Source organism: Oncorhynchus kisutch, linkage group LG2 (genome assembly GCF_002021735.2).
Source record: "Oncorhynchus kisutch isolate 150728-3 linkage group LG2, Okis_V2, whole genome shotgun sequence".
NCBI lineage: Eukaryota > Metazoa > Chordata > Actinopteri > Salmoniformes > Salmonidae > Oncorhynchus > Oncorhynchus kisutch.
In genome coordinates, this window is record NC_034175.2 from 59714030 (window position 1) to 59738690 (window position 24661).

The window sequence follows — 24661 nt, forward strand, 5'->3', positions numbered from 1 at the left end:
ATTTAAACAACAATTGTAATTGTTTAAAATATTCCCCTCACTTACATTTTGTCACAAATTTGATCTTTGAGATATGAGTGCACTCCATGTATAGGAATTGACATAAGGCAGAACTTGCAACTTCCTAATCCTTCCTAGTCAGTACAACAATCAAATATGGAATACTGTTGTACAGTTATTCAGTTGGACACACAAGACTGCATCAATAGCTGATTGTCAAAAAGCATATAGTTTAGAGATATTGGAGAAAATAAAGCATTTCCTGCATTGAGCAGTGCTCCACTGCATAACACAACACAATTAAGTAACACAAGCATAATATCAAATGGTCAAATGAACACGTGGTCATTAGGAGGCATTAAAATGAACCAATAATACATACAGTACCAGTCAAAAGTTTGGACACACCTTTCAATCAAGGGTTTTTATTTATTTGTACTATTTTCTACATTTATAATGATAGTGCAGACATCAAAACTATGAAATGACACATGGAATCATGTAGTAACCAAAAAAAGTGTTAAACAAATGTAAATATATTTTATATTTGAGATTCTTCAAAGTAGCCACCCTTGCCTTGATGACAGCTTTGCACACTCTTGGCATTCTCTCAACCAGCTTCATGAGGTAGTCACCTGGAATGCATTTCAATTAACAGGTGTGCCTTGTTAAAAGTTCATTTGTGGAATTTCTTTCCTTCTTAATGCATTTGAGCCAATCAGTTAGGTTGTGACAAGGTAGGGATGGTATACAGAAGATAGCCCTATTTGGTAAAAGACCAAGTCCATATTATGGCAAGAACAGCTCAAATAAGCAAAGAGAAATGACAGTTCATTATTACTTTAAGACACGAAGGTCAGTCAATACGGAACATTTCAAGAACTTTGAAAGTTTCTTCAAGTGCAGTCGCAAAAACCATCAAGCGCTATGATGAAACTGGCTCTCAAGAGGACCGCCACAGGAAAGGAAGACCCAGAGTTCTCTGCTGCAGAGGATGAGTTAATTTAAGTTAACATCCTCAGGACTTGCAGACCAAATAAATTCTTCACAGAGTTCAAGTAACAGACACATCAACTGTTCAGCGGAGACTTCGTGAATCAGGCCTTCATTTATTTAATTTTATTTAACCTTTATTTAACTAGGCATGGTCGAATTACTGCAAAGAAACCACTACTAAAGGACACAAATAATAAGAAGAGACTTGCTTAGGCCAAGAAACACGAGCAATGGACATTAGACCGGTGGAAATCTGTCCTTTGGTCTGATGAGTCCAAATTTGAGATTTTTGGTTCTAACCGCAATGTCTTTGTGAGATGCAGAGTAGGTGAACAGATGATCTCCGAATATGTGGTTCCCACCCTGAAGCATGGAGGAGGAGGTGTGATGGTGCTTGCTGTTGACACTGTCAGTGATGTGTTTAGAATTCACTTAAGCATTCTGCAGCGATACGCCATCCCATCTGGTTTGCGCTTAGTGGGACACACCTCCAGGCTGTGTAAGGGCTATTTGACCAATAAGGAGAGTGATGGAGTGCTGCGTCACATGACCTGGCCTCCACAATCCCCCGACCTCAACCCAATTGAGATGGTTTGAGATGAGTTGGACCACAGAGTGAAGGATAAGCAGCCAACAAGTGCTCAGCATATGAGGGCACTCCTTCATGACTGTTGGAAAAGCATTCCAGGTGAAGCTGGTTGAGAGAATGCCAAGCATGTGCAAAGCTGTCATCAAGGCAAAAGGTGGCTACTTTGAAAATCTGAAATATATTTGGATTTTTTAAAACACTTTTTTGGTTACTAGATGGTTCTTCAAAGTAGTTATTTAATAGTTTTGATATCTTCACTATTATTCTACAATATAGAAAATAGTCAAATAAAGAAAAACCCTTGAATGAGTAGGTGTGTCCAAACTTTTGACTGTTTTGGTCATTTGCCACCTGTTCTTGTAACATAGAGAAAGCTATTAATTCATATATTTTTCATTTTATAGCCAATCCTGCCTTGCTTTTGTTTTGTCTCTGAAACACATCTTTCTTTCTCTATCACTATGTCTGTCTCTTCCGCCCTACTCTCCTACACACAGGGCCAGCCTGGTTGCAGAGTAGGAAAGCTGCTGTCGTTATTCTGCACAAACATTGATCATCATCCTCATCATCATCATCTTGCGGTAGATAGATATGTACCAACATTCCTCTAGAAGGCACACAGTTCGTCACTTTCCAAACCAAACACACTGGCAATCAAACCCACACTTGCATAAAAGGAAAGAAGTACGTATAAATGAAATAATGTAAATAATAATAATATTAAATCACAATAATAAGCAGCATTGGGTCATGTAACTATAAGGAAAATATATAAACCAATATAATGTATATTTGTACATAGCGTGTTTCAGTATTACAAGGTCAAAATGGTAATTGTAAGTGTTTAGAAAACTATATATCGTATTTTCTGTATTGCACATAATCATACTATTACATGTGTTTCTGACATTGAGTTTTCACATCTGTCTCCATATGGACCGAGGAGACTGTGTGGACACTCCAATGTGTTAACTGTATAATACTGAGCGTGTGTTTGTAAGTGGTGGATTAGCAGGTAGGGTTTTTGTCAAGGAGGCTAAAATGCACTGCTCTTGGCGCCAGTAATGTCACTGTTCATGACAGTCTTAGAGCAGGTGTAATGTATGTGTTGTGTGGAGATATGGATAGCCGTAACTGCTTAGCAAATATGTATGTAATCATGAGATCCATATCTGTAACAAAGCAATGATTACACACTTGCAGTCCACCTTCCTCAGAACTCTGCAAAATGAGCTCAATAAAACAAAGGAATTTGTTGTTGTTGCTACGAGTACTTACCCGTCACAACCATTCCCCTAGGTCTGATACTCAAAACAGAATCCTGAAGATATTTAGGGGTGAGTGGGAACAACACAAGTGGGCTTTATCCCACATCTCCTATTTGGAAAAAAAGTTAGTGTGAAGCTAAAGGTAGGAGTCACAGCTGGGGAATGCCTAGACTTACATGTCAGACTCTAACTTTGAAAAATGCTGCGACTTACACCGTGTGCACACAGGTTGCATTATTACATTGCCGTACGATCAATTTTACGTAGTCTTCGCAATCCATGCACCGCATCATAACAAAAAGAATCATGCTACACATTAGCTACATATTAGCAACTTCTTCGGTTGATTATCTACTTCCGTTCCTGATACCGCATGGCAAAGCAACAGCACAAGTTGGTCAAATCCTACACATGCATGCAACACACTACACGCAGCGACAAGCATCGCAACAGAGTCTGGCAGATGAGTCCCAGAGGTGAGAATTGCCTTCCACTGAAATTAATGGACTTCTGTCGGAACGCATACAGTTTTACACAATCGGTATGCTCAAGGCTTTAGGTGGGTTAGCTGCAGAGGACAACCCCATTGCTTCCTGCTAAATTGTGTAGTTCAACCATCCTTTAAAGTGTTCATGTGCGCATGTGAATTTGTATTTTGGTAACTTATTTTGTCACAGCTGTGTGAGAAGTGTTGCATTCTTCCCCTCTACCACCAGCTAATTCAGTCCAGACCAACCTGACGTCCAGGAAGTGTTTGTATTAACTTCCTGGGGTAAGGCGAACCTGGAAGAAGAGATCTCTAAGACCCATGGCGAAGGAATGGGATAGAGCACTAGAACCACCCATAGTAACGGTCCTAGTGTCAAACTCTTATCTGAACACTTTTGTAAACTTCCACAGCGCAGCGGATACTTTCATTTCCATAGAAGACCTATCTGTTCCTGTTCTGATTCATTTGCTTTCAGAACAGTCCTCTGGCTTCATTAGCCAATCCCTAGCCCTTGTACAGTTAGTTGTTCTTGGTCCCAGATCAGGGATTCTTATTGTAGTCTTTGCTCACGCTGGAGATTCCACACAGTAGTGTCTGAATTGTTAAACAGATGTCAGGTCGCCCTGTTCAGTCTCTCAAACACACACAAATATAGACACTCTCACGCACACACACACACACACACACCCTCTGAACAGCGGTAGCCAGGGCCCCAGGTGCTAAGTGTTGATTGTTGAAGAGAGAGAGAGAAGAGGGGGGGGGGGGGGGGTCATAGTTCAGAAAGCCAACAGTCTGGGCTCTTCTACACATACACAGGCTCCCCCTGCTCTTCCTCCTCCTCTTCCTCTTCCTCCTCAGGGCCCATGCTGCTGGCTCTGCTACTGCTGGGAGGCCCCTGGCTGTGGCTGATCTCAGGGGGCTTGGGGTAGCGGAAGGGGCAGCCGTTGTCGTCAAAAAACCTGCGAAAGGTGAACTCGTAGAAAGCGTGCTCCGGGTGTTTCCCGTGTGGTGTGCAGAGGGTCTCCCAGGCCCGTGTGCTGTCCCCGCTGTCACTCCACGCCCCAGGACCCCCCTCCTCCTCCACCGGGTCGAAGTTGGATGTGTCCATGGGGTGGGCTATCTTGGGCCGGTAGGGGGCGGGCTGGGTGCGCAGGTTGCTGGAGAAGTCCATCTGGTCGAAGAAGGGGTGAGTCTTGATCTCGCCGGCGCCATTGCTCCCAAGACGCTCCTCAGGGGAGCAGCAGAGACGGCCGATGATGTCGACAGCCTCTGGGCTGAGCTTAACCTGCGGGGGCACCTGCAGTGTGCTCTCCCAGTTTATCACCTGAAGAAGAAAGGGAAGGGAAGGGGGAGACTGTGAGGAAACAGTATGTTTCAGAGCTACAATTGATTAGTTATATCGCATTTCCACATTCTGTAGTTTAGCTGAGCCGTGAGTCGACAGACTACTAACCTTTATCTGTGTCTCGGTGGGTGTCGGGGCCAGGAAGGGTGGATGTCCCACCAGCATCTCAAAGAGGATCACCCCCACACTCCACCAGTCACACAGCTGGGTGTACCCTGCAGGGACAAGACCACAGCCGCTCACTAATACGACCACAATGTGCTTCTTTATTTATCAAATATATGACCACTCCATTCCTTCATGTCCAGTATTGCCCTCACCTTTGCGCAGCAGCACCTCAGGGGCGATGTAGTTGGGAGTGCCCACCAGGGAGTGTGCCAGGCAGCGCTGGTGTTGCCGTGTCGCCCGCTGCTCCAGTGTCTGCAGCCGGTCGCCACAACGACAGTTGGACACGTCATCCCAAAAGTCACTGGGCTCCATGCTGTCCTGCCTGATGTGGCTCCCTGGAGAAAGGAGAGGACATTACATATCGATCATATCATATCAAGTAAAAGCTGTCTATAAAACATTATACACACAGTGCAAAAACGTGTCCTTTGTCTTTCCCCTGCTCACCTTTCTGATAGTACTTGGAGTTGTGCGTCCAGCGGAAGCCAGTGCAGAGGCCAAAGTCGGTCAACTTGATGTGTCCGTCCAGGTCGATGAGGATGTTGTCCGGCTTGATGTCGCGGTGGATGAAGCCCATCTTGTGGACACTCTCGATGGCTAGGGTCAGCTCAGCCACGTAGAAGCATGCCAGCGGCTCAGGGAAGACGCCCATGCGGATCAGCAGGCTCATCATGTCTCCTCCGGGGATGTAGTCCATGACGAAGTAGAGGCTGTCACGGTCCTGGAACGAGTAGTACAGACGCACCACCCACTCGTTGTCTGCCTCCGCCAGGATGTCACGCTCAGCCTTAGGGGTAGAAACACTTTACTGTCCAGTCCACACAACATGTAGAAATGTGCCTTTGGTGTAACAATAACATTGAAATAACATGGAAACATCATCAGTAGCATCTCCTCAGCATGATCATTTGGATTCATCATTACCTTGACATGGGCCACCTGGTTGCGGTTGAGCACGTCCTTCTTGCGCAGCGTCTTCATGGCGTACAGGGCTCCCGTGTCCACCTTGCGTGTCAGGCACACCTCGCCGAAGGCCCCGATGCCCAGTGTCTTGATCTTGACAAACATGGCCTTGTCCATTTTGGCACGGCGCAGACGGTTGTAGTTGGACTCCTTCTGGTTCAGCATCTTCCTCATCTGCTCCTGCTCGGCCTCTGATAGGCCAGCCTGGAGGAAGGGGAAGAATGTCGAAATAAAGAGGATACGTCGCCCTGGTAATATCCTGTATATGTGCCTTATTATAGTTGATATATCTTGAAGTGTTTTATGTTTTGAATGTCTCCATCAACTTTTAATATAAGATAACAAGTCACTAATAAAATGCTTTATGTTTTGTGTATTTCATAACAGTCTCAAAAGGGGGTCAAAAGGACTGAACCCTGAGTAAATGTTTTTCTAAATGTTTTGGACAATGTTTTGGACTGTTCTAGGTATTTAGGGCAAACTAGCTGTTCTCTACAACACAGGTCCTCAGGGATAATCCTTTAGATTCATAATCTTTAGGTCTCTCCCTGTCTCACCTTGGACATCTCCTGCTCCAGCTGGAGCCTGCGGTTCAGTTTTTCCTGGTGGGTCTTCATCACATTCTCCACATGCTGCTCCATGTAGAACTTGAAGGCAAAGGGTGAGTAACTTTTAATGCGCGATTCCCTCTTCTCCTGATCACGCCCGTTCTTCCTCACCGGCACCGGCGATGTCTGGATCTGCTTCTTGTCCTTCACTGCCTTCTCTCCTTTTCCAGACTTGGTCTTCTCTTTCACCTGGCTCTCTTTTGCCTTTCCCCCTCCTCCTCCACTGCTACCGTGTGGCCTAGCAGGGGTGTTGAGGTCTGAGGCCTCCAGGGGCCCTGCCTCTGAAGAAGCCCCAGATATGAGCAGGGTTTTGGGGTAGGGAGGTGGTGGGCAGCGGGGCTCCTGGGCAGGCTCCAGAGCGTAGGCCTCTTCAGGCATGTAGGCGAGGGGCTCAGATGCTTCCTGAGCGGCCAACCAGCCAGGGTGACACGGCCCCACAGCAGTCTTTGGCTCGGGCCTCATCACCCGGATGCTCTTCACCGGCTGCTGGATGGGGGGCGACGTCACCGCCGTGATGGTGTTGGGTGGACCCAGGGACGGGTCCTGCTTGCCAGGAGCTGGAGGCACCAAAGAGGGCCGGACGTTGTTGGGGGGCGCTGAGCGGTTGTTAAAGGAGTTGGTCCTGCTGGGGACTCGCACCTCTCCCCGGAAGGGCCCCTGAGGCTGGGGTTGCCTGGCTGGAGGGGCCCCCTCAGGCCCCTGGGGCCCGGCCCAGTGGTGTTGGTGCTGCTCATACAGGTCCAGGTTGAGACTGGCTCTGGAGGGCGTGAGCAGGCCCTGGGGGAGGTCAGAGAAATCTGGCCCCATGGCGGCGGCAGCTCCACCGGGCGAGCGGGACATCATGTGGACCTGGTGTGAGGTGGGGCTGGACTGCCGGGGGTGTGAATGGGGCGGTAGGTACAGGTTAGGGGGGTACCCTCCCCCGTTCTGGCCCATGGCCCCTTTAACCTGCATGTTGACGTAGTTGTCGGGCGCCAGCGGTGGCATCTTGTTCTGGAAGGATGCGCTCCTCTTGATGCCGTAGCCTGAGGGCTCCATCATGTGAGGCCGGCCGTGGCCGTAGTCGTAGTGGGGTACGGGGATGGGGCCTCCTGGTGCCTGGGGCTGCAGGGGCTGGCCAGGGACGCTGTAGCCAATCATGGCTTGCTCCATGCTGCCTGGGTAGGCCTTTTGCGGGGCACCTGGGGGGTACATGGGGTTCCCTGGATTGTTCTGGGCGGCCATGGATGGAGGGTAGGCTCCAATACTGGGCGGGCGTCCCATGGGGTTAACCATGGCAGGACCCTGTGCTGTGCCCGAGGGGGGGATCATGTAGTTCATGACAGGAGGGGCACCCATGTAGGGCCCCTCTGGCCCATAGCCAGCACCCTCATACATCGATGCCCCCATCTGGTGGTAGGGAGGCATGGCACCCTCACTTGTTCCCTCCAATGGTGGTCTGTGGTCAATTGAGTTTGGCATGCCCCCTTTGCCTGTGGACAGAAATTATAGTGGTGAGTGAGTTGTCTGGCAAGATGGCGCCGATAGAGATGGCAGCTTCGCTTGAAGTCCTTATGAAACTGTTGTTTTTTTATGTATTATTTCTTACATCGTTAGCCCAGATAAACCTTGGTGGGTACTCCTTGTTATTACATACAGCCGGGAAGAACTATTGGATATCAGAGAGACGTCAACTAACCGGCACTACGACCAGGAATACCACTTTCCCAATGCGGCCATCAGATTGTTAAACAGCTGCCTACCTACAGACTTGAAATCGTTGGCCACTTTAATAAATGGAACTATCTATTCTTTACTATCTATTGCATCTTAGCCGCTCTGTCACTGCTCATCTACATATTTTATACTTATATATTCTCAGCCCATTCCTTTACTAGATTGTGTGTATTAGGTTTTGTTGTGGAATTGTTAGATATTACCTGTTAGATACTGCTGCACTGTCGGATCTAGAAGCAGAAGCATTTCACTACACTCACAATAACATCTGCTAACCATGTGTATGTGACCAATACAATTTGATTTGAGTTCATATGCTTATTGCAATGTAAACTCTCTGTGCATATATTTAGAATATGTGTGCATGGGTTGTGTTACCTGGCGAGGTCTGCTTGATAATCCGGACGATGAGTTCATTGCGTGGGTCCAGGTATCCCATCTTACTGATGTACTCCAGAGCAGCCTCAATGTTTCTGCTGCCCGTCTGCTTCAGAGCCCGCACCGCCATTTCCTGGTGGCAAAACAACAAATAAATGGTGTCTAACGGACATTATAAACTAGGTGGTTCGAGCCCTGAATGCTGATTGGCTGACAGACGTGGTATATCACGGGTATACCACGGTTATGACAAAATATTTATTTTTACTAATTACGTTGGTAACCAGTTTATAATAGCAATAAGGCACCTCAGGGATTTGTGGTATATGGCCAATATACCACGACTAAGGGCTGTATCTGAAGAACAGCCCTTAGCCATGGTATATTGGCCATATACCACACCCCCTCGGGCCTTATTGCTTAATTAAGTAAATCAATGTGACTGATGAAGCTCATCCATCTCATTTTGGGGAACAGATTGCATTGTCTCTATTATTTTAGAGCTAAACAGTGTATAGTGTCTTCTATTGTCATTGTCTCTTCTACAGTAACCCACGCACACATCAGGTGACGATAAAAACAGCCCCCCAGCAGGCCTTGCACCTGCATCCTCTTCTCCTGGGGTCATGCACCAGCCACTTCCTGAGCCTGCCTCACACACACACACACAACAACAAAGAACACAGAGAGCTGAGAACATACAACCTTTAACATTCTTTCAACATTCCAATAGTTAGGCTATTTTTACGACAAGGACCTCTACAGTGATAGTTCAGCACCATACTCCAGTACTTATTTTAGTTTTTGTATAACGGTCAAGCAGGTTATCCTGATATTTTCACACTGGCTGATAGGCAGAGTACAAACAACAGCAGCCATTCAACATCAGTGAGTGAGATGTGAAAATAAACATGACACAAGCTGTGACCGTTCTTTAACTAGGCGACAGACACCTACATGAGGAAATATCCCTGAATAGCATAAGACGTCACTCGAAATGACCCTCAGTCAAGACAGGCATTCAGCCCACACCGCCTCCACTGGTCAGTTAGAGAACTCCAACCAAATACTTCTGCTCATCTGAAATGGCTCCTTAAGGTTGTTGTTTAAAACATATACATGAATAAAGGAAATAAACTAAGGCGAAGGCCATTTTCAAAAGTGGACTGAAGTGGACTTTATACTAGTTTAAACGGTGTAATGCAGCAATTCCGTGTCCACAGATTTTGTGACTGACCGGGTGCTTTCATTTGCAGGGAGGAAACTTAGTCAAACATAAATGTGTTTAAAAACAGGGCTGCATAGCAACAGTGGGCACATTCAGCTCTCAGAGCCAGGAAACGCCGGAGCCACAGATATTCTACACATTCTGTGTGTGTGTGTGTGTATGTGTGTCCATCTGAGAGTGGGCCTGCCCATACGACTGAACCAAAATACACTCTTTCCCTCCCTCCCTCTCCCTCACTCATAAGACACACACATTTGCACACCCCTATTAGCGCTGCACACACACACACAAACAAAACCAAATATAAACATTCATGTATGTTTATGGTCACTCTATGGTGACTGGCCTGGGCCTGTGTGTTGGATTCCACCATAGCTAAAGGAGAGTGCTGACTAGCTGCCTGGTTTCCATGCTAATGTGGAGACTTCAGTCCCTCAGAAACCTCAATCACTCTTTTCGCTCCCCCTTATCCTTTCCTAAGTTAATTTCTCTCTTGCTCACTCTCTCGCCCTTTCTCTCTGTCTATTGCTTTTCTTGTCCCCTCCCCTCCCATCCCCCCCCCCCTCTCATCCCCCCCCCCCCCCCCCCTCTCTCCCTCTCTGCCGAGACTGAAACTGGGTGGAGGCTGGCTGCTGTGGACAGCCTGGTGGTGCGTTGCGTTCCAACTCTGACCTCCAATGTCATGGTGACAGATGTTCCCAACATTCCACAAGCCAGGAAGCAAAGAATTCCAGATATTTGGAAATCGGTATTTTTCAGTGTCTGGTAAGACACATTACATTTTCAAAAATGCTTTTTTCTGATAAAAATTAGTAATATAATATTACCATATGTCCCAGCTGCTTGCTGTAGTTTTGAAGTAATCATGAAAAACAGGCCTCATTTTAGGGCATTTTTCACCCTGCCAGCTACTATTAGTTCTATTGAGCACCGTGGCACCAACTCACCTTCCGAACGTTCTATTCCCAGCATATTGTTCTACGTCGCAATGCCTGCTTGTTATTGTTGGCAATGAGACCTGCCCAAGTTGCTGGTAGTTAAAATGTAAACAACAACAAAAAATTACTCCTGGAACTCTGAGATCTTCCTATTGTTTCCTATAGGGAAATATAGGTACAGTGGGGCAAAAAAATATTTAGTTAGCCACCAATTGTGCAAGTTAAAAAGATGAGGCCTGTAATTTTCAGCATAGTACACTTCAACGATGACAGACAAAATGAGGGGGAAAAAAAATGCAGAAATTGTAGGATTTTTTATTAATTAATTTGCAAATTGTGGTGGAAAAGAAACTTTTGTTATTGACCAAATACTTATCTCAATACTTTGTTATATACCCTTTGTTGGCAATGACAGAGGTCAAACATTTTTTGTAAGTCTTCACAAGGTTTTCACACTGTTGCTGGTATTTTTGCCCATTCCTCCATGCAGATCTCCTCTAGAGCAGTGATGTTTTGGGGCTGTTGCTGGGCAACACGGACTTTCAACTCCCTCCAAAGATTTTCTATGGGGTTGAGATCTGGAGACTGGCTAGGCCACTCCAGGACCTTGAAATGCTTCTTATGAAGCCACTCCTTCGTTGCCCGGGCGGTGTGTTTGGGATCATTGTCATGCTGAAAGACCCAGCCACGTTTCATCTTCAATGCCCTTGCTGATGGGAGGTTTTCACTCAAAATCTCACGATACATGGCCCCATTCATTCTTTCCTTTATACTGATCAGTCGTCCTGGTCCCTTTGCAGAAAAACAGCCCCAAAGCATGATGTTTCCACCCCCATGCTTCACAGTAGGTATGGTGTTCTTTGGATGCAACTCAGCAAAAAGTTATATTTTGGTTTCATCTGACCATATGACATTCTCCCAATCTTCTTCTGGATCATCCAAATACTCTCTAGCAAACTTCAGACGGGCCTGGACATGTACTGGCTTAAGCAGGGGGACATGTCTGGCACTGCAGGATTTGAGTCCCTGGCGGCGTAGTGTGTTACTGATGGTAGGCTTTGTTACTTTGGTCCCAGCTCTCTGCAGGTCATTCGCTAGGTCCCCCCGTGTGGTTCTGGGATTTTTGCTCACTGTTCTTGTGATCATTTTGACCCCACGGGGTGAGATCTTGCGTGGAGCCCCAGATCGTGGGAGATTATCAGTGGTCTTGTATTGCTCCCACAGTTGATTTCTTCAAACCAAGCTGCTTACCTATTACAGATTCAGTCTTCCCAGCCTGGTGCAGGTCTACAATTTTGTTTCTGGTGTCCTTTGACAGCTCTTTGGTCTTGGCCATAGTGAAGTTTGGAGTGTGACTGTTTGAGGTTGTGGACAGGTTTCTTTTATACTGATAACAAGTTCAAACAGGTGCCATTAATACAGGTAACGAGTGGAGGACAGAGGAGCCTCTTAAAGAAGAAGTTACAGGTCTGTGAGAGCCAGAAATCTTGCTTGTTTGTAGGTGACCAAATACTTATTTTCCACCATAATTTGCAAATAAATTCATTAAAAATCCTACAATGTGATTTTCTGGAATTCTTTCTCTCATTTTGTCTGTCATATTTGAAGTGTACCTATGATGAAAATTACAGCCCTCTGTCATCTGTTTAAGTGGGAGAACTTGCACAATTGGTGGCTGACTAAATACTTTTTTTGCCCCACTTTATCTCTCGCAATGTGTATATTTAGATTTTTTTTCAAATTGGACACCATTTTAATCGTTAGAATCTCCTCTTTCTAATTATGTAAGGCTCGGCAGCGTACTCCATTGTCATTGATCGCTAGACCCCAAAAAAATTCCATACTTCCTCGTTATGCAGACATAAGCACACTTGGCACCATCGAGGTGCGGATGTTTACTTTCTACACAACGTTATTTTTCAGTTTCATCCTAAGAACAGATTGTAGTGGTAAAATAAAAAGGGATACGTTTTTTGGTGCCATTTAGGCCAAATGGAATTCTAAGCATCAGAAGAGGCTCTTCTTGACTCTTATGTGGCTACCAGCTTACAATATCCTCAGCCACATTTGTCCCCTTGTCATAATGGTTACAGCCACAAGCCAAGGAGTTATCCCAAACACAATCACATGCCAAAACATCTCAGACGGCACTGACAGTAAGCACACACACTCAACTCTTACTCTGAGAGGAAGGCTGTTTTTTATATTCGTTTTCACTTTGACCTAATTCTGCAACACATTCCACTATGGGAAATGAAACCCATATGGGAGACCTTTAGAGAGCGGAGTCTGGATGGACAGGCCGAGAGAGTGACATCAATAGGCCTGTGGAACAACAGTCAACAGCGCTCCGCCATATTCTCCTTCTATTAATCTCACGCACACACACACACACACACACGTCCTGTTAACCTCATCGTTAAATAAACGCGGCAGCCACGTCGTTTTATACGGCGGTGGTGGTTCAATACGCTTAGCGTGCATAAGATTCCCGTCTCCATTCCATTTCGCGCGGGCCGGGCCGGCCCATAATACAGTAATACTGGAGCCGCTGTACACATGAAGGAAGGAAGGTGGCAGAGGAGAGGAAAGAGCTCCTCCACACTCCGGCGGTCCCCCCTCGCTTCCCCACCAAAACATGCTGGAGGAGGAGAGGAGGTGGCACGTCTGGTAAGAATCAGGCCAGAGGGCCCGTGGGGTGGAGGTGGGTTGAGACCAAATGGGCCACTCACTACGGCGGCCATTACGGCTGTGGAATGTTGGGAAAACAAGGGCCCACGCTCAGTGGTCCACTCAGTGGACACAGCCCTAGGACAAACATATACTCACAGTGACAGGTGACTGCCACATCGCTCATTGAGACACCATTACCTATAATCCATCAGTTTCAAAATCAGTAGGCAGGAAAAGAGAGAAATGTTTTGCCTGTAAAATATAAATGTATACAATTATTTTCATTGTCAGTTTATCCTTCTGCTTGTGTCTATAAACACAAATAAATATGTAAAGCTAATGAGAGGAGAATAAACGGAATATAGAATACAAAAAGAGAAACAGACAGAGAGATAAGAGGGGTAGCGAAAGAAAAAGTGAGAGACAGAGACACACCGACAGAGAGAGACAGCGAGAGAACGTGGCCAGATTGTCTGTGGCGACACGATGGGAGCAGATGGAACTGTTCCACCCTGCTACCATTGAATCGCCACTTCCTGTTTGTATTGACAGTGCTCCCACTCTCTCTCCGGTCTGAGCCATTCAGAGGAACTAGAGGCCAAACCACACTTACTACACTGTAACTACACACTAACTACGCTATTACGACATGCTAACTACACACTAACTATACACAAACTAACTACACATTCCTAGTCCTACAGGAGCAGTAAAAATCTGTGTGTAAAATAACAAGATCAAGATCAAGCCGTAGCAAAGGACACCTGCAAGCACACAATAGCTTTCTGATAACTCAAATCAATATGTTTATTGATGTGGCTTGCATCTCTCTTGCTCTCCCTCTCTCTCTGAAGTAACAGCTCATAATTCCACTGTGCTGGTGTCTGAGGAGGGTTTCTCCGTAGTTTGGTGCACGCGCTTGAGATAAGCATTCTTTAGATGCCGAGTGCTGCAATCCCAGGGCCTGTACTCAGGCCTGTCCTAAAGCCTTCAACCACAAAGGCATAGTACTGAGTCTGGTTATAGTGACCTGTCTCTGGCCAATCCAAGAGCTTTAAAACACAGAGTCAAAGCTGAGCCCTTTAAAAATGACCTCATCTTAGGCCAGTTATGAGTGTTTAAAGAGCGATTGAACTATGTTGCACAGTCTGATCCGTATTATTCAGAAATACTCTGATATATTTTCCTGTAATAAGGCTTTCCATATCTGAACTATAGTAGTATAGCAAAGGCTTTATTTCTTTAGGTGAAAGGTGAGCATGTATGAGCTGACATAATTTCCTGCGGAAACACTACCTGTCCTCTTCTTCCATTTCCTAACCTCTCCCTCTCTCTTTTTTCCTCTCCTATTCTCTCTCAGGTGAGAAGATGTTCACTCGCTCGTTCCGAAAGAGGATAAAGAAACCAGCGCCAAGCAGATTGTTGAATTCGACCTGATACAGTGGGGCAAAAAAGTATTTAGTCAGCCACCAATTGTGCAAGTTCTCCCACTTAAAAAGATGAGGCCTGTAATTTTCATCATAGGTACACTTCAACTATGATAGACAAAATGAGAAAAAAAAATCCAGAAAATCACATTGTAGGATTTTTTATGAATTTATTTGCAAATTATGGTGGAAAATAAGTATTTGGTCACCTACAAACAAGCAAGATTTCTGGCTCTCACAGACCTGTAACTTCTTCTTTAAGAGTCTCCTCTGTCCTCCACTCGTTACCTGTATTAATGGCACCTGTTTGAACTTGTTATCAGTATAAAATACACCTGTCCACAACCTCAAACAGTCACACTCCAAACTCCACTATGGCCAAGACCAAAGAGCTGTCAAAGGACACCAGAAACAAAATTGTAGACCTGCACCAGGCTGGGAAGACTGAATTCTGCAATAGGTAAGCAGCTTGGTTTGAAGAAATCAACTGTGGGAGCAATTATTAGGAAATGGAAGACATACAAGACCACTGATAATCTCCCGCGATCTGGGGCTCCACGCAAGATCTCACCCCGTGGGGTCAAAATGATCACAAGAACGGTGAGCAAAAATCCCAGAACCACACGGGGGGACCTAGCGAATGACCTGCAGAGAGCTGGGACCAAAGTAACAAAGCCTACCATCAGCAAGGGCATTGAAGATGAAACGTGGCTGGGTCTTTCAGCATGACAATGATCCCAAACACACCGCCCGGGCAATGAAGGAGTGGCTTCATAAGAAGCATTTCAAGGTCCTGGAGTGGCCTAGCCAGTCTCCAGATCTCAACCCCATAGAAAATCTTTGGAGGGAGTTGAAAGTCCGTGTTGCCCAGCAACAGCCCCAAAACATCACTGCTCTAGAGGAGATCTGCATGGAGGAATGGGCCAAAATACCAGCAACAGTGTGTGAAAACCTTGTGAAGACTTACAGAAAACATTTGACCTCTGTCATAGCCAACAAGGGGTTATATCCTTCCTGTTTGGCACTGTCCGGGGGTGTCATCAGATGGGGCCACAGTGTCTCCTGACCCCTCCTGTCTCAGCCTCCAGTATTTATGCTGCAGTAGTTTGTGTCGGGTGGCTAGGGTCAGTTTGTTATATCTGGAGTACTTTTCCTTTCCTATCCGGTGTCCTGTGTGAATTTAAGTATGTCCTCTAATTCTCTCTTTCTTTCTCTCTCTCGGAGGACCTGAGCCCTAGGACCATGCCTCATGACATGATGACTCCTTGCTTTCCCCAGTCCACCTGGCCTTTCTAGGGAGTTTTTCCTAGCCACCGTGCTTCTACACCTGCATTGCTTGCTTTTTGGGGTTTTAGGCTGGGTTTCTGTACAGCGCTTTGAGATATCAGCTGATGTACGAAGGGCTATACAAATACATTTGATTTGTATATAACAAAGTATTGAGATAAACTTTTGTTATGGACCAAATACTTATTTTCCACCATAATTTGCAAATAAATTCATTAAAAATCCTATAATGTGATTTACTGGATTTTTTTTCTCATTTTGTCTGTCATAGTTAAAGTATACCTATGATGAAAATTACAGGCCTCTCATCTTTTTAAGTGGGAGAACTTGCACAATTGTTGGCTGACTAAATACTTTTTTGCCCCACTGTATATCTGCTCTCCGAATTATGTAATAGAGGTCGACCGACTATGATTTTTTCAACGCCGATACCGATTATTGCAGGACCAAAAAAAAGCCGATACCGATTAATCTGCCGATTTAAAAAAAATCTATTTATTTATTTGTAATAATGACAATTACAAAAATACTAAATGAACAATTTTATTTTAACTTAATATAATACATCAATCAAATAAATGTAGCCTCAAATAAATAATGAAACATGTTCAATTTGGTTTAAATAATGCAAAAACAAACTGTTGGAGAAGAAAGTAAAAGTGCAATATGTGCCATGTAAAAAAGCTAACGTTTAAGCTCCTTACTCAGAACATGAGAACATATGAAAGCTGGTGGTTCCTTTTAACATGGGTCTTCAATATTCCCAGGTAAGAAGTTTTAGGTTGAGGTTATTATAAGAATTATAGGAATATTTCTCTCTATACCATTTGTATTTCATATACCTTTGACTATGGGATGTTCTTATAGGCACTTTAGTATTGCCAGTGTAACAGTATAGCTTCCGTCCCTCTCCTCGCCCCTACCTGGGCTCGAACCAGGAACACATCGACAACAGCCACCCTCGAAGCATCGTTCCCCATCGCGCCACGAAAGCCGTGGCCCTTGCAGAGCAAGGGGAACAACTACGGAACAACTACTCCAAGTCTCAGAGCGAGTGACGTTTGAAACGCTATTAGCACGCACCCTGCTAACCATTTCACTTCGGTTACACCAGCCTAATCTCGGGAGTTGATAGGTTTGAAGTCATAAACATTGCACATTGCTTGAAGCACAACAAAGAGCTGCTGGCAAACGCACGAAAGTGCTGTTTGAATGAATGCTTACGAGCCTGCTGCTGCCTACCACCACTCAGTCAGACTGCTCTATCAAATCATATATTTAATTATAACATAAAAACAAACAGAAATACGAGCCTTAGGTCCTTAATATGGTCAAATCCGGAAACTATCATTTCGATTATAAAACGTTTATTCCTTCAGTGAAATATGGAACCGTTCCATACTTTATCTAACGGGTGGCATCCATAAGTCTAAATATTCCTGTTCCATTGCACAACCTTCAATGTTATGTCATAATTACGTAAAATTCTGGCAAATTAGTTCGCAACAAGCCAGGCGGCCCAAACTGTTGCATATACCCTGACTCTGCTTGCACTGAACACAAGAGAAGTGACACAATTTCCCTAGTTTAATATTGCCTGCTAACATGAATTTCTTTTAACAAAATATGCAGGTTTAAAAATATATACTTGTGTATTGATTTTAAGGAAGGAATTGATGTTTATGGTTAGGTACACATTGGTGCAATGAGTGCTTTTTTCACAATTGCGCTTGTTAAATCACCCATTTGGCGAAGTAGGCTATGATTCAATGATAAATTAATGGGCACCACATCGATTATATGCAACGCAGGACAAGCTAGATAAATTAGTAACACCATCAACCATGTGTAGTTAACTAGTGATTATGTTAAGGTTGATTATTTTTTATAAGATACGTTTAATGCTAGCTAGCACCTTACCTTGGCTCCTTGCTGCACTCGCATAACAGGTAGTCAGCCTGCCACACAGTCTCCTCGTGGAGTGCAATGTAATCGGCCATGATCGGTGTCCAAAAATGCAGATTACCGATTGTTATGAAAACTCGAAATTGGCCCTAATCAATCGGCCATTCCGATTAATCGGTAGACCTCTATTATGTAACCATTGTACTGTACTCTTGGCAGAGAAAGGTTGTAGTGTATCATTGAATTATTATGACAGTGAATGGGGCTTTCTACTGCCACATTAGTATGTTAACCACTAACATACGTGACTATAGAGCCAGCATTCAAGCAGAGACATTAATACAGACCAGAGCAGTTTCTTCCACTTGAGAGCAAGCGCACACACACACACACTCCCCAGTCCTCACCTGGTCACAGCCAGTATTGACCAGCTCCTGCAGCATCTGTCGGTTGACGTCTCCAGCGGGGTGGGCAGAGCCAGAAGAGGGTCCAGAATTGTATTCAAACGGCCTGAGGGACTTGCGGATCTCCCTCAGAGCATTCTGGTAATTGTTGAACTTCTGAGGGGGCCGGTGCTGCTGCTGGCGACTGCCGGGGTCTTTGCTCTTGCTTTCGGGCCCGCGGCCCCCCTCGCCCCGGGAGCTGCCCCCGTGGAGGGCCTGGCTCATCAGCTTGGCCGGCTGCTTTAGCCCCTCCTTGATCTCCTGGAGGCGCTGGCGCGTGTTGCCCATGTACGGAGCAGCGGGGAACGTCTTGGGCCTCATGACACTCCCGTTTAAGTCTAAGGAACACACACTCAAATTCTCACCCAAAAACTGACACACACACACACACACACACACACACACTCCTAAGCTGTGCAAAAATATGTGAGATTGAGATTTCTCTTTCTCGCTCTGTATTACTGTTTTTGTTTGTCTCTGTGTGGCTGGCTCCTACTGATAGAAATCCCACTGGCGTGCCATGGTGTTTGTTTTTTAGGGGTCACACTCCTCCTTATTCCAAGTCATGTGAGGGGTGACAAGGGTACCCTTGCCCCAAACCATTCTGGCTCCCATCTGCGCCTGTGGAGCAAGATCAGAACAGAAAATGTTACTGAACGGTCACTGTAAGGGTACGGTGTGTGTGGTCAGGTTGTGGTCATGGTGGCATAGGGTCATATTAGTTACACATGTCTCATCCACTGTGTGTGAAATGCTCCTGTGTGATCCAATATTAACACCCCTTTACGGTTTTATCTTCAAAACATTTTCTACATTCTATCGTGACAGTGCTACTGTCCGTGGCAGAATATAGGAGGTATGAATGAAGTATGTATCTGTGCACACTCATGTAGAATAAGCGGCAACAACAATGTATTATCACTGTGTAATCGTGTAACAGCTTTTGTGGTGTAAAACACCGTATTACACATTTTCAATTATGACAATGACTAAAATACAGTTGTTTAGCTTGGACTGAGAGACCACCAGACCAGTATGCTTGGTAGGCCTTGAGGCCTGGGATAGCATTGAACAGTGGCATCCTCTTGGTCCATCTAAATCAGGACACTACTCTCACACACACACACACACACACACACACACACACACACACACTCTCTCTCTCTCTCTCTCTCTCTCATCATGGGTTGAAAAAGGCATTTTTGGGGTTTGGATGTTTGAGGCGTTTTCTGATACAATCACAGCACTCACTGTGAGTCTAGTTATCTGAAAAACAAACACATATTTGGGACAGTAGTGTCAAGCTCCACAACAAGTTGCCCAATCTCCAGAATCTTTAGCCTCAGTTCCCTTTCTTGTGATGCTTTGAGGGCCACGTCCACCCATAGAGCATTCCATTCCACAAGTAACGACAAGAAAGCTCATATCATTCCATCACGGGGCAGAGAGGACCAAAATAGACAACAGAAACATGGATTTCCCCTAAAGAACAACAGACAGAGGAGGGTAGAGACACTGTCTCCTGAATGTTTAAAAAAATACTAGTAGGAACAGCTTCTGGCCAGCAGTTGGAATGGTAGTTGACATAGTACTGATGTGTACAGTGTATATTGTGTACAGATGAATCATTGATCACTCATGAACTGCACTTCTCTACCTGTATATGTCATCCTCTATGCTTATGTGTTTTTATGTATGCACAGTGCCACAAACTAAATTTGCTTGCAAGGATAATAAAATGAATTTCTTATTTTATCTGACTGATTAGAGACACCTGTACTGTTAATCACACAGGATCTCCTATGAGAAACAACTGGCTCTGATGTTTGGAATGGTGGCTGCAAAAAGCATGATCCTCACAGAATGGAAGTCACCCACCTCCCCTTGCTTCAGTAGATGGCTAGCAGAAATTATTAACACCATTAACTTGGAAAATATGTTTTTAGGACCACCAATTTCTCAAGGTTTGGGTTCTGTTTCTGAACCGTCTGGACAGAGACTGACTCTGACCACTGACTAGGATTCAAATATATTTGCAGAAAGTAGATATGATCAGTACAGTACATTATACAGTACTCAGTAACACTTTATTTGGATAGTCCGGATAGTCCATTTGTAGAAAAAGACACATCTCAACTTCAACTGTTCAGAGGAGATGGTGTGAATCAGGCCTTTATGGTCAAATTTCTGGAAAGAAACCACTACTAAGGGACACCAATAAGAAGAAGAGACTTGATTGGCCCAAGAAACACAAGCAATGGACATTAGACCAGTGGAAATCTCTCCTTTGGTCTAATGAGTCCAAATTTGATATTCTTGGTTCCAACCATGTCTTTGTGAGATGCAGAGTAGATGAACGGATGATCTCTGTATGTGTAGTTCCCACCGTAAAACATGGACAAGGAGGTGTGTGATGGTGCTTTGTTGGTGACACTGTCAGTGGTTTATTTAGAATTCAAGGCACACTTAACCAGCATGGCTACCACAGCATTCTGTAGGGATAAGCCATCCAATCTGGTTTGCGCTTAGTGGGACTATCATTTGTTTTTCAACAGGACAATGACCCAACACACCTCCAGGCTGTGTAAGGGCTATTTGACCAAGAAGGAGAGTGATGGAGTGCTGCATCAATCAGATGACCTGGCCTCCACAATCACCGGACCTCAACCCAATTGAGATGGTTTGGGATGAGTTGGACCTTAGATTGAAGGAAAAGCAGCCAACATGTGCTCAGCATATGTGGGAACTCCTTCAAGACTGTTGCAAAAGCATTCCTCATGAAGCTGGTTGAGAGAATGCTAAGAGCGTGCAAAGCTGTCATCAAGGAAAAGGGTGGCTACTTTGAAGAATCTCAAATATAAAATATATTTAGATTTGTTTTTAAAAAAATTGGTTACTACATGATTCCATATGTGTTATTTCATAGTTTTGATGTCTTCACTATTATTCTACAATGTATAAAATAGTAAAAAAATAAATTAAAACCTTTGAATGAGTAGGGTGTGTACAAACTTTTGACTGGTACTGTAAATAAAACACTAACAAATTGGTAGGCCTACCTTTAATTGTTACTTCTGTAAAACGTCATTATCCTCCCTCCTCATGAGGGAGAGAAACTATCTTAAAGATGCGGGTTTTTGTGACAAAATTACAAGGCACAAAGCAATGTTTCTTGAACTTACAGAAGGCAAATAATTTCTCCAAAACGAAATATAAGAGTTGATATTCGTTGACAGGGATCTTTACTTCAACATTATTGTGTGTTGATGTATGTATGATACCTTTTAAGACTATTTCTAGTAGATGTTGTCTAAGACCCCCTTTACACCTGTTTTACCAGAAATCAAAGCCTTTGCCTTTTCCTAATGTTTGGGATGGAACATGGTTGAAAAATGTAAATATAATTTAATTAATCAAAAATATACTCTTAGCTTTCATTTGACACCCAATTGGACATGCTCCTATGAACGTCACGTTGGTGCTCACAGGTCCTTTTAGATGGAAATGCCCTGGCCTGTCTTTACCAATGAGGTCCTCAGTCTGCAATGCCTGATAATGATGTCTGAGTGGTTGTGGTTGGGATCCAATATTTGATTACATGTGGAGACACAAGTCACACAACGGTAACAGAAAAGTACAGAGATCCTTTCAAACAGGTCAACTTGAATGCTACCATTCATCACATTGAAGCTGTTGCTGTAGATACAACCTAGATTTAGGTTGGAATGAAAGTATATTTATTTTGACAAGATTACTTTGATTCAAGTTATTTTAAATCAAGAAGTCAATCATGTAAACAAATACAGTCGGCTAATATCTGATCTCCTGATGCGAGATGTAGGTTTGCAATGAATGTTACACATTAATTCTATTGAAGTCAAATTCCCAGACAGTGACACATACTGTAATAGAATAAGCCAGTATTATGAATACAATCAATACTCACAGGCTTATATCAATAGAGAACATCTGATCCGGTTAGAATATGACTTTTAAAATGTATGCTACAGTCACAATTAAACGAACGGGCTGGGCTATTCATTGTAATACCTGCATAATAGTAATTTTTTATTATCTAGCCTATATTAACATTTTTGTAACATTGTGTGCCTGTTATGTTGTTTAAAGGTAGAGCTAGAACAAGGTTCATACCTTGAACCTCGTGTGTTATTGCACACCTGAATGAAACGCATGGTTGCATCAGTGCCAATCTATTAGCCTGCTTGTCCTAGACTGATAATTTGGCATACACTACGCAAACTACTCTTAAACCGGTCAATTGTGGCAGTTATTTTAAGTTACAGAAATAAAATGTCCAAACTTAATAAACAATCAGTGAGAAGTTTGTTATTCAAAAGTTTATCAAACAGCATCATAAAAAAATCTGGACATTTAAGAACAATGGTGCACATCCCACAAAAAGACAGTTGACTATTTGCAGCCCGTTTACAGAATGAGAGACCATTATGGAATTAAATAATTCACCAAACATTTAATGCAACCAGAAACATCCCAAGAATCCATATTCATCTCAAATAAACATTTTAAAGACACATTCGTGTTTCAAAGGTACATTATAACACTTTTAACACGTCATTTAAATATTATTTTGCCACGCTTAAGACCCCCTCCCATACTAGGCTTTAGTGAAAACAAAACCATTGTAATATGAAATTTGTTTCAATATCCTAAACATATTGATCACGTCATGGGTTTTCTTGTCGAGGTTGTGATTAATTAGAACATTTCGAGACTGAAAAATATTGTGGGGCCTTCTCAACTTTGTGCTGGAAGTTTTATGATCTATCGGCCGATCAGAGCGCAACTCTGCAGCCTGGAGCAGCCCGACATTCCAATGTAGGGAGAATTTCAGTCCCAGCAGTCTCTTCCTCTGGCCGAAAGCTAGTCGCGTTGGAAGAAATCCGAGTCTTTATCTTCAATTTACATAAATGTCAGTACTGAAAAGAACATTTGTCTTTGTGTTTTCATCAAAATAGTTAGGCTTTCCCAAAATATGATGAAGACTTGAACTTACCATGTGATTGAAGTATCATTCGGCTTTAATCCGAGAAAGAATCCAACCAAATACGCTTTTCGGGAAAACTTTATATCCAATCCTTTGTTGCACAATCCATACGATAATGTATCGAACTTTCTCAACGGTAGGCCCGGGTAAATATCCTGAGAAGAGACTCCATTTTCCCCCAACTACAGGCAGAATTAGAATGCAGTACAAAGTTGGACACTTACTGCATTGTTAACATTCCTGGAGTCACGTGAGGGACCAATGCACGTCAGCACCGCACATATTCTAGGCGGGGCTTCCTAATAAAACTTGGCATTGATTCTTGCATCCAGCAAAAACCCTGGTTTTAATGTCTATGGCAAAACCACTGTAAAACAAAATGTGTACATTTTTAAGCAGAATCCGAACACTCAAAACTATTCAATATATATATTTTATTTTCAAAGGCAAATAAACACAACCAATAACCCTTGACATCAAAGGCCAGGATGCTGACAGTTTGCCTGTCGATACTGTTAATCACTTTTTATTGATTCAAAGATAGTCGGTATGGACGAGGTGAAAGGTGTCCCACAGGGGTCGTTTTTAGGTCCTGTACATTTTACTGTCTATATAAACAATGTTGGTCTATCTACAAAACATTGTCTATGCTATTGCCCCCAAGGTCGACCAGGCTGTTTCAGAGTTTCAATTTAGATGTATCAGATCTGGTACCTGGTCTCAGAAATGGCTAACTCTAGAGATCCCTTCAATCGGAGTTGGGTAGATCTGCTTTTTTTTTTTTTTTTTTACGTTATGTGTGGAATGTCCAATGCACTTTAAAATTGGAGGAATTTGTGCCTTTAGGGCAAGTGTCCCCAATTTTTTGTTGAGAGGATGGTCAGGCCGGAACATAATTATAAATCATTTGTAGGCCTACACTGCAAATTGACCGCAAGAAGCCCAAAAAAACAGATATAGTAGTTGAAAAAAACTTTATTAAATTGGGATACGTTCACATATCCCTCTTGGGAACAGATACTTGGGAACAGATTTCCTCAATTAAAATCACTAAGTTCCTGGTAATTTTATAGTCTTATGTCGAACAACAAAAATGTCGAACAACAAAAATCTATACAGTGGGGAGAACAAGTATTTGATACACTGACGATTTTGCAGGTTTTCCGACTTACAAAGCATGTAGAGGTCTGTCATTTTTATCATAGGTACACTT

General features: G+C 43.8%; 1 protein-coding gene across 1 annotated transcript; it reads right to left on the reverse strand.

Annotated features, from left to right (window-relative positions):
* Window positions 1-1819: 1819 nt before the first annotated feature.
* LOC109904723 (serine/threonine-protein kinase LATS2) lies at window positions 1820-23710 on the reverse strand. Its single transcript, XM_031798984.1, has 9 exons — window positions 23458-23710; window positions 18387-19043; window positions 8522-8654; window positions 6377-7899; window positions 5781-6023; window positions 5304-5643; window positions 5009-5191; window positions 4797-4903; window positions 1820-4667 (listed from the first exon to the last, which is right to left on the reverse strand). Exons 2-9 carry the CDS (start codon window positions 18741-18743, stop codon window positions 4146-4148), a joined length of 3408 nt encoding a protein of 1135 aa, XP_031654844.1. The 5' UTR covers window positions 18744-19043; window positions 23458-23710; the 3' UTR covers window positions 1820-4145.
* Between the last annotated feature and the right edge of the window lie 951 nt (window positions 23711-24661).

Excerpts from the sequence above, each read along its gene's own strand:
- LOC109904723 (XM_031798984.1), bottom strand. The coding sequence starts at position 18,743 with ATGAGGCCCAAGACGTTCCCCGCTGCTCCGTACATGGGCAACACGCGC. Across the intron at positions 7,900-8,521 it reads TATCAAGCAGACCTCGCCAG|GCAAAGGGGGCATGCCAAAC; the intron begins GTAACACAACCC and ends TTCTGTCCACAG. Across the intron at positions 5,644-5,780 it reads ACCAGGTGGCCCATGTCAAG|GCTGAGCGTGACATCCTGGC; the intron begins GTAATGATGAAT and ends TCTACCCCTAAG.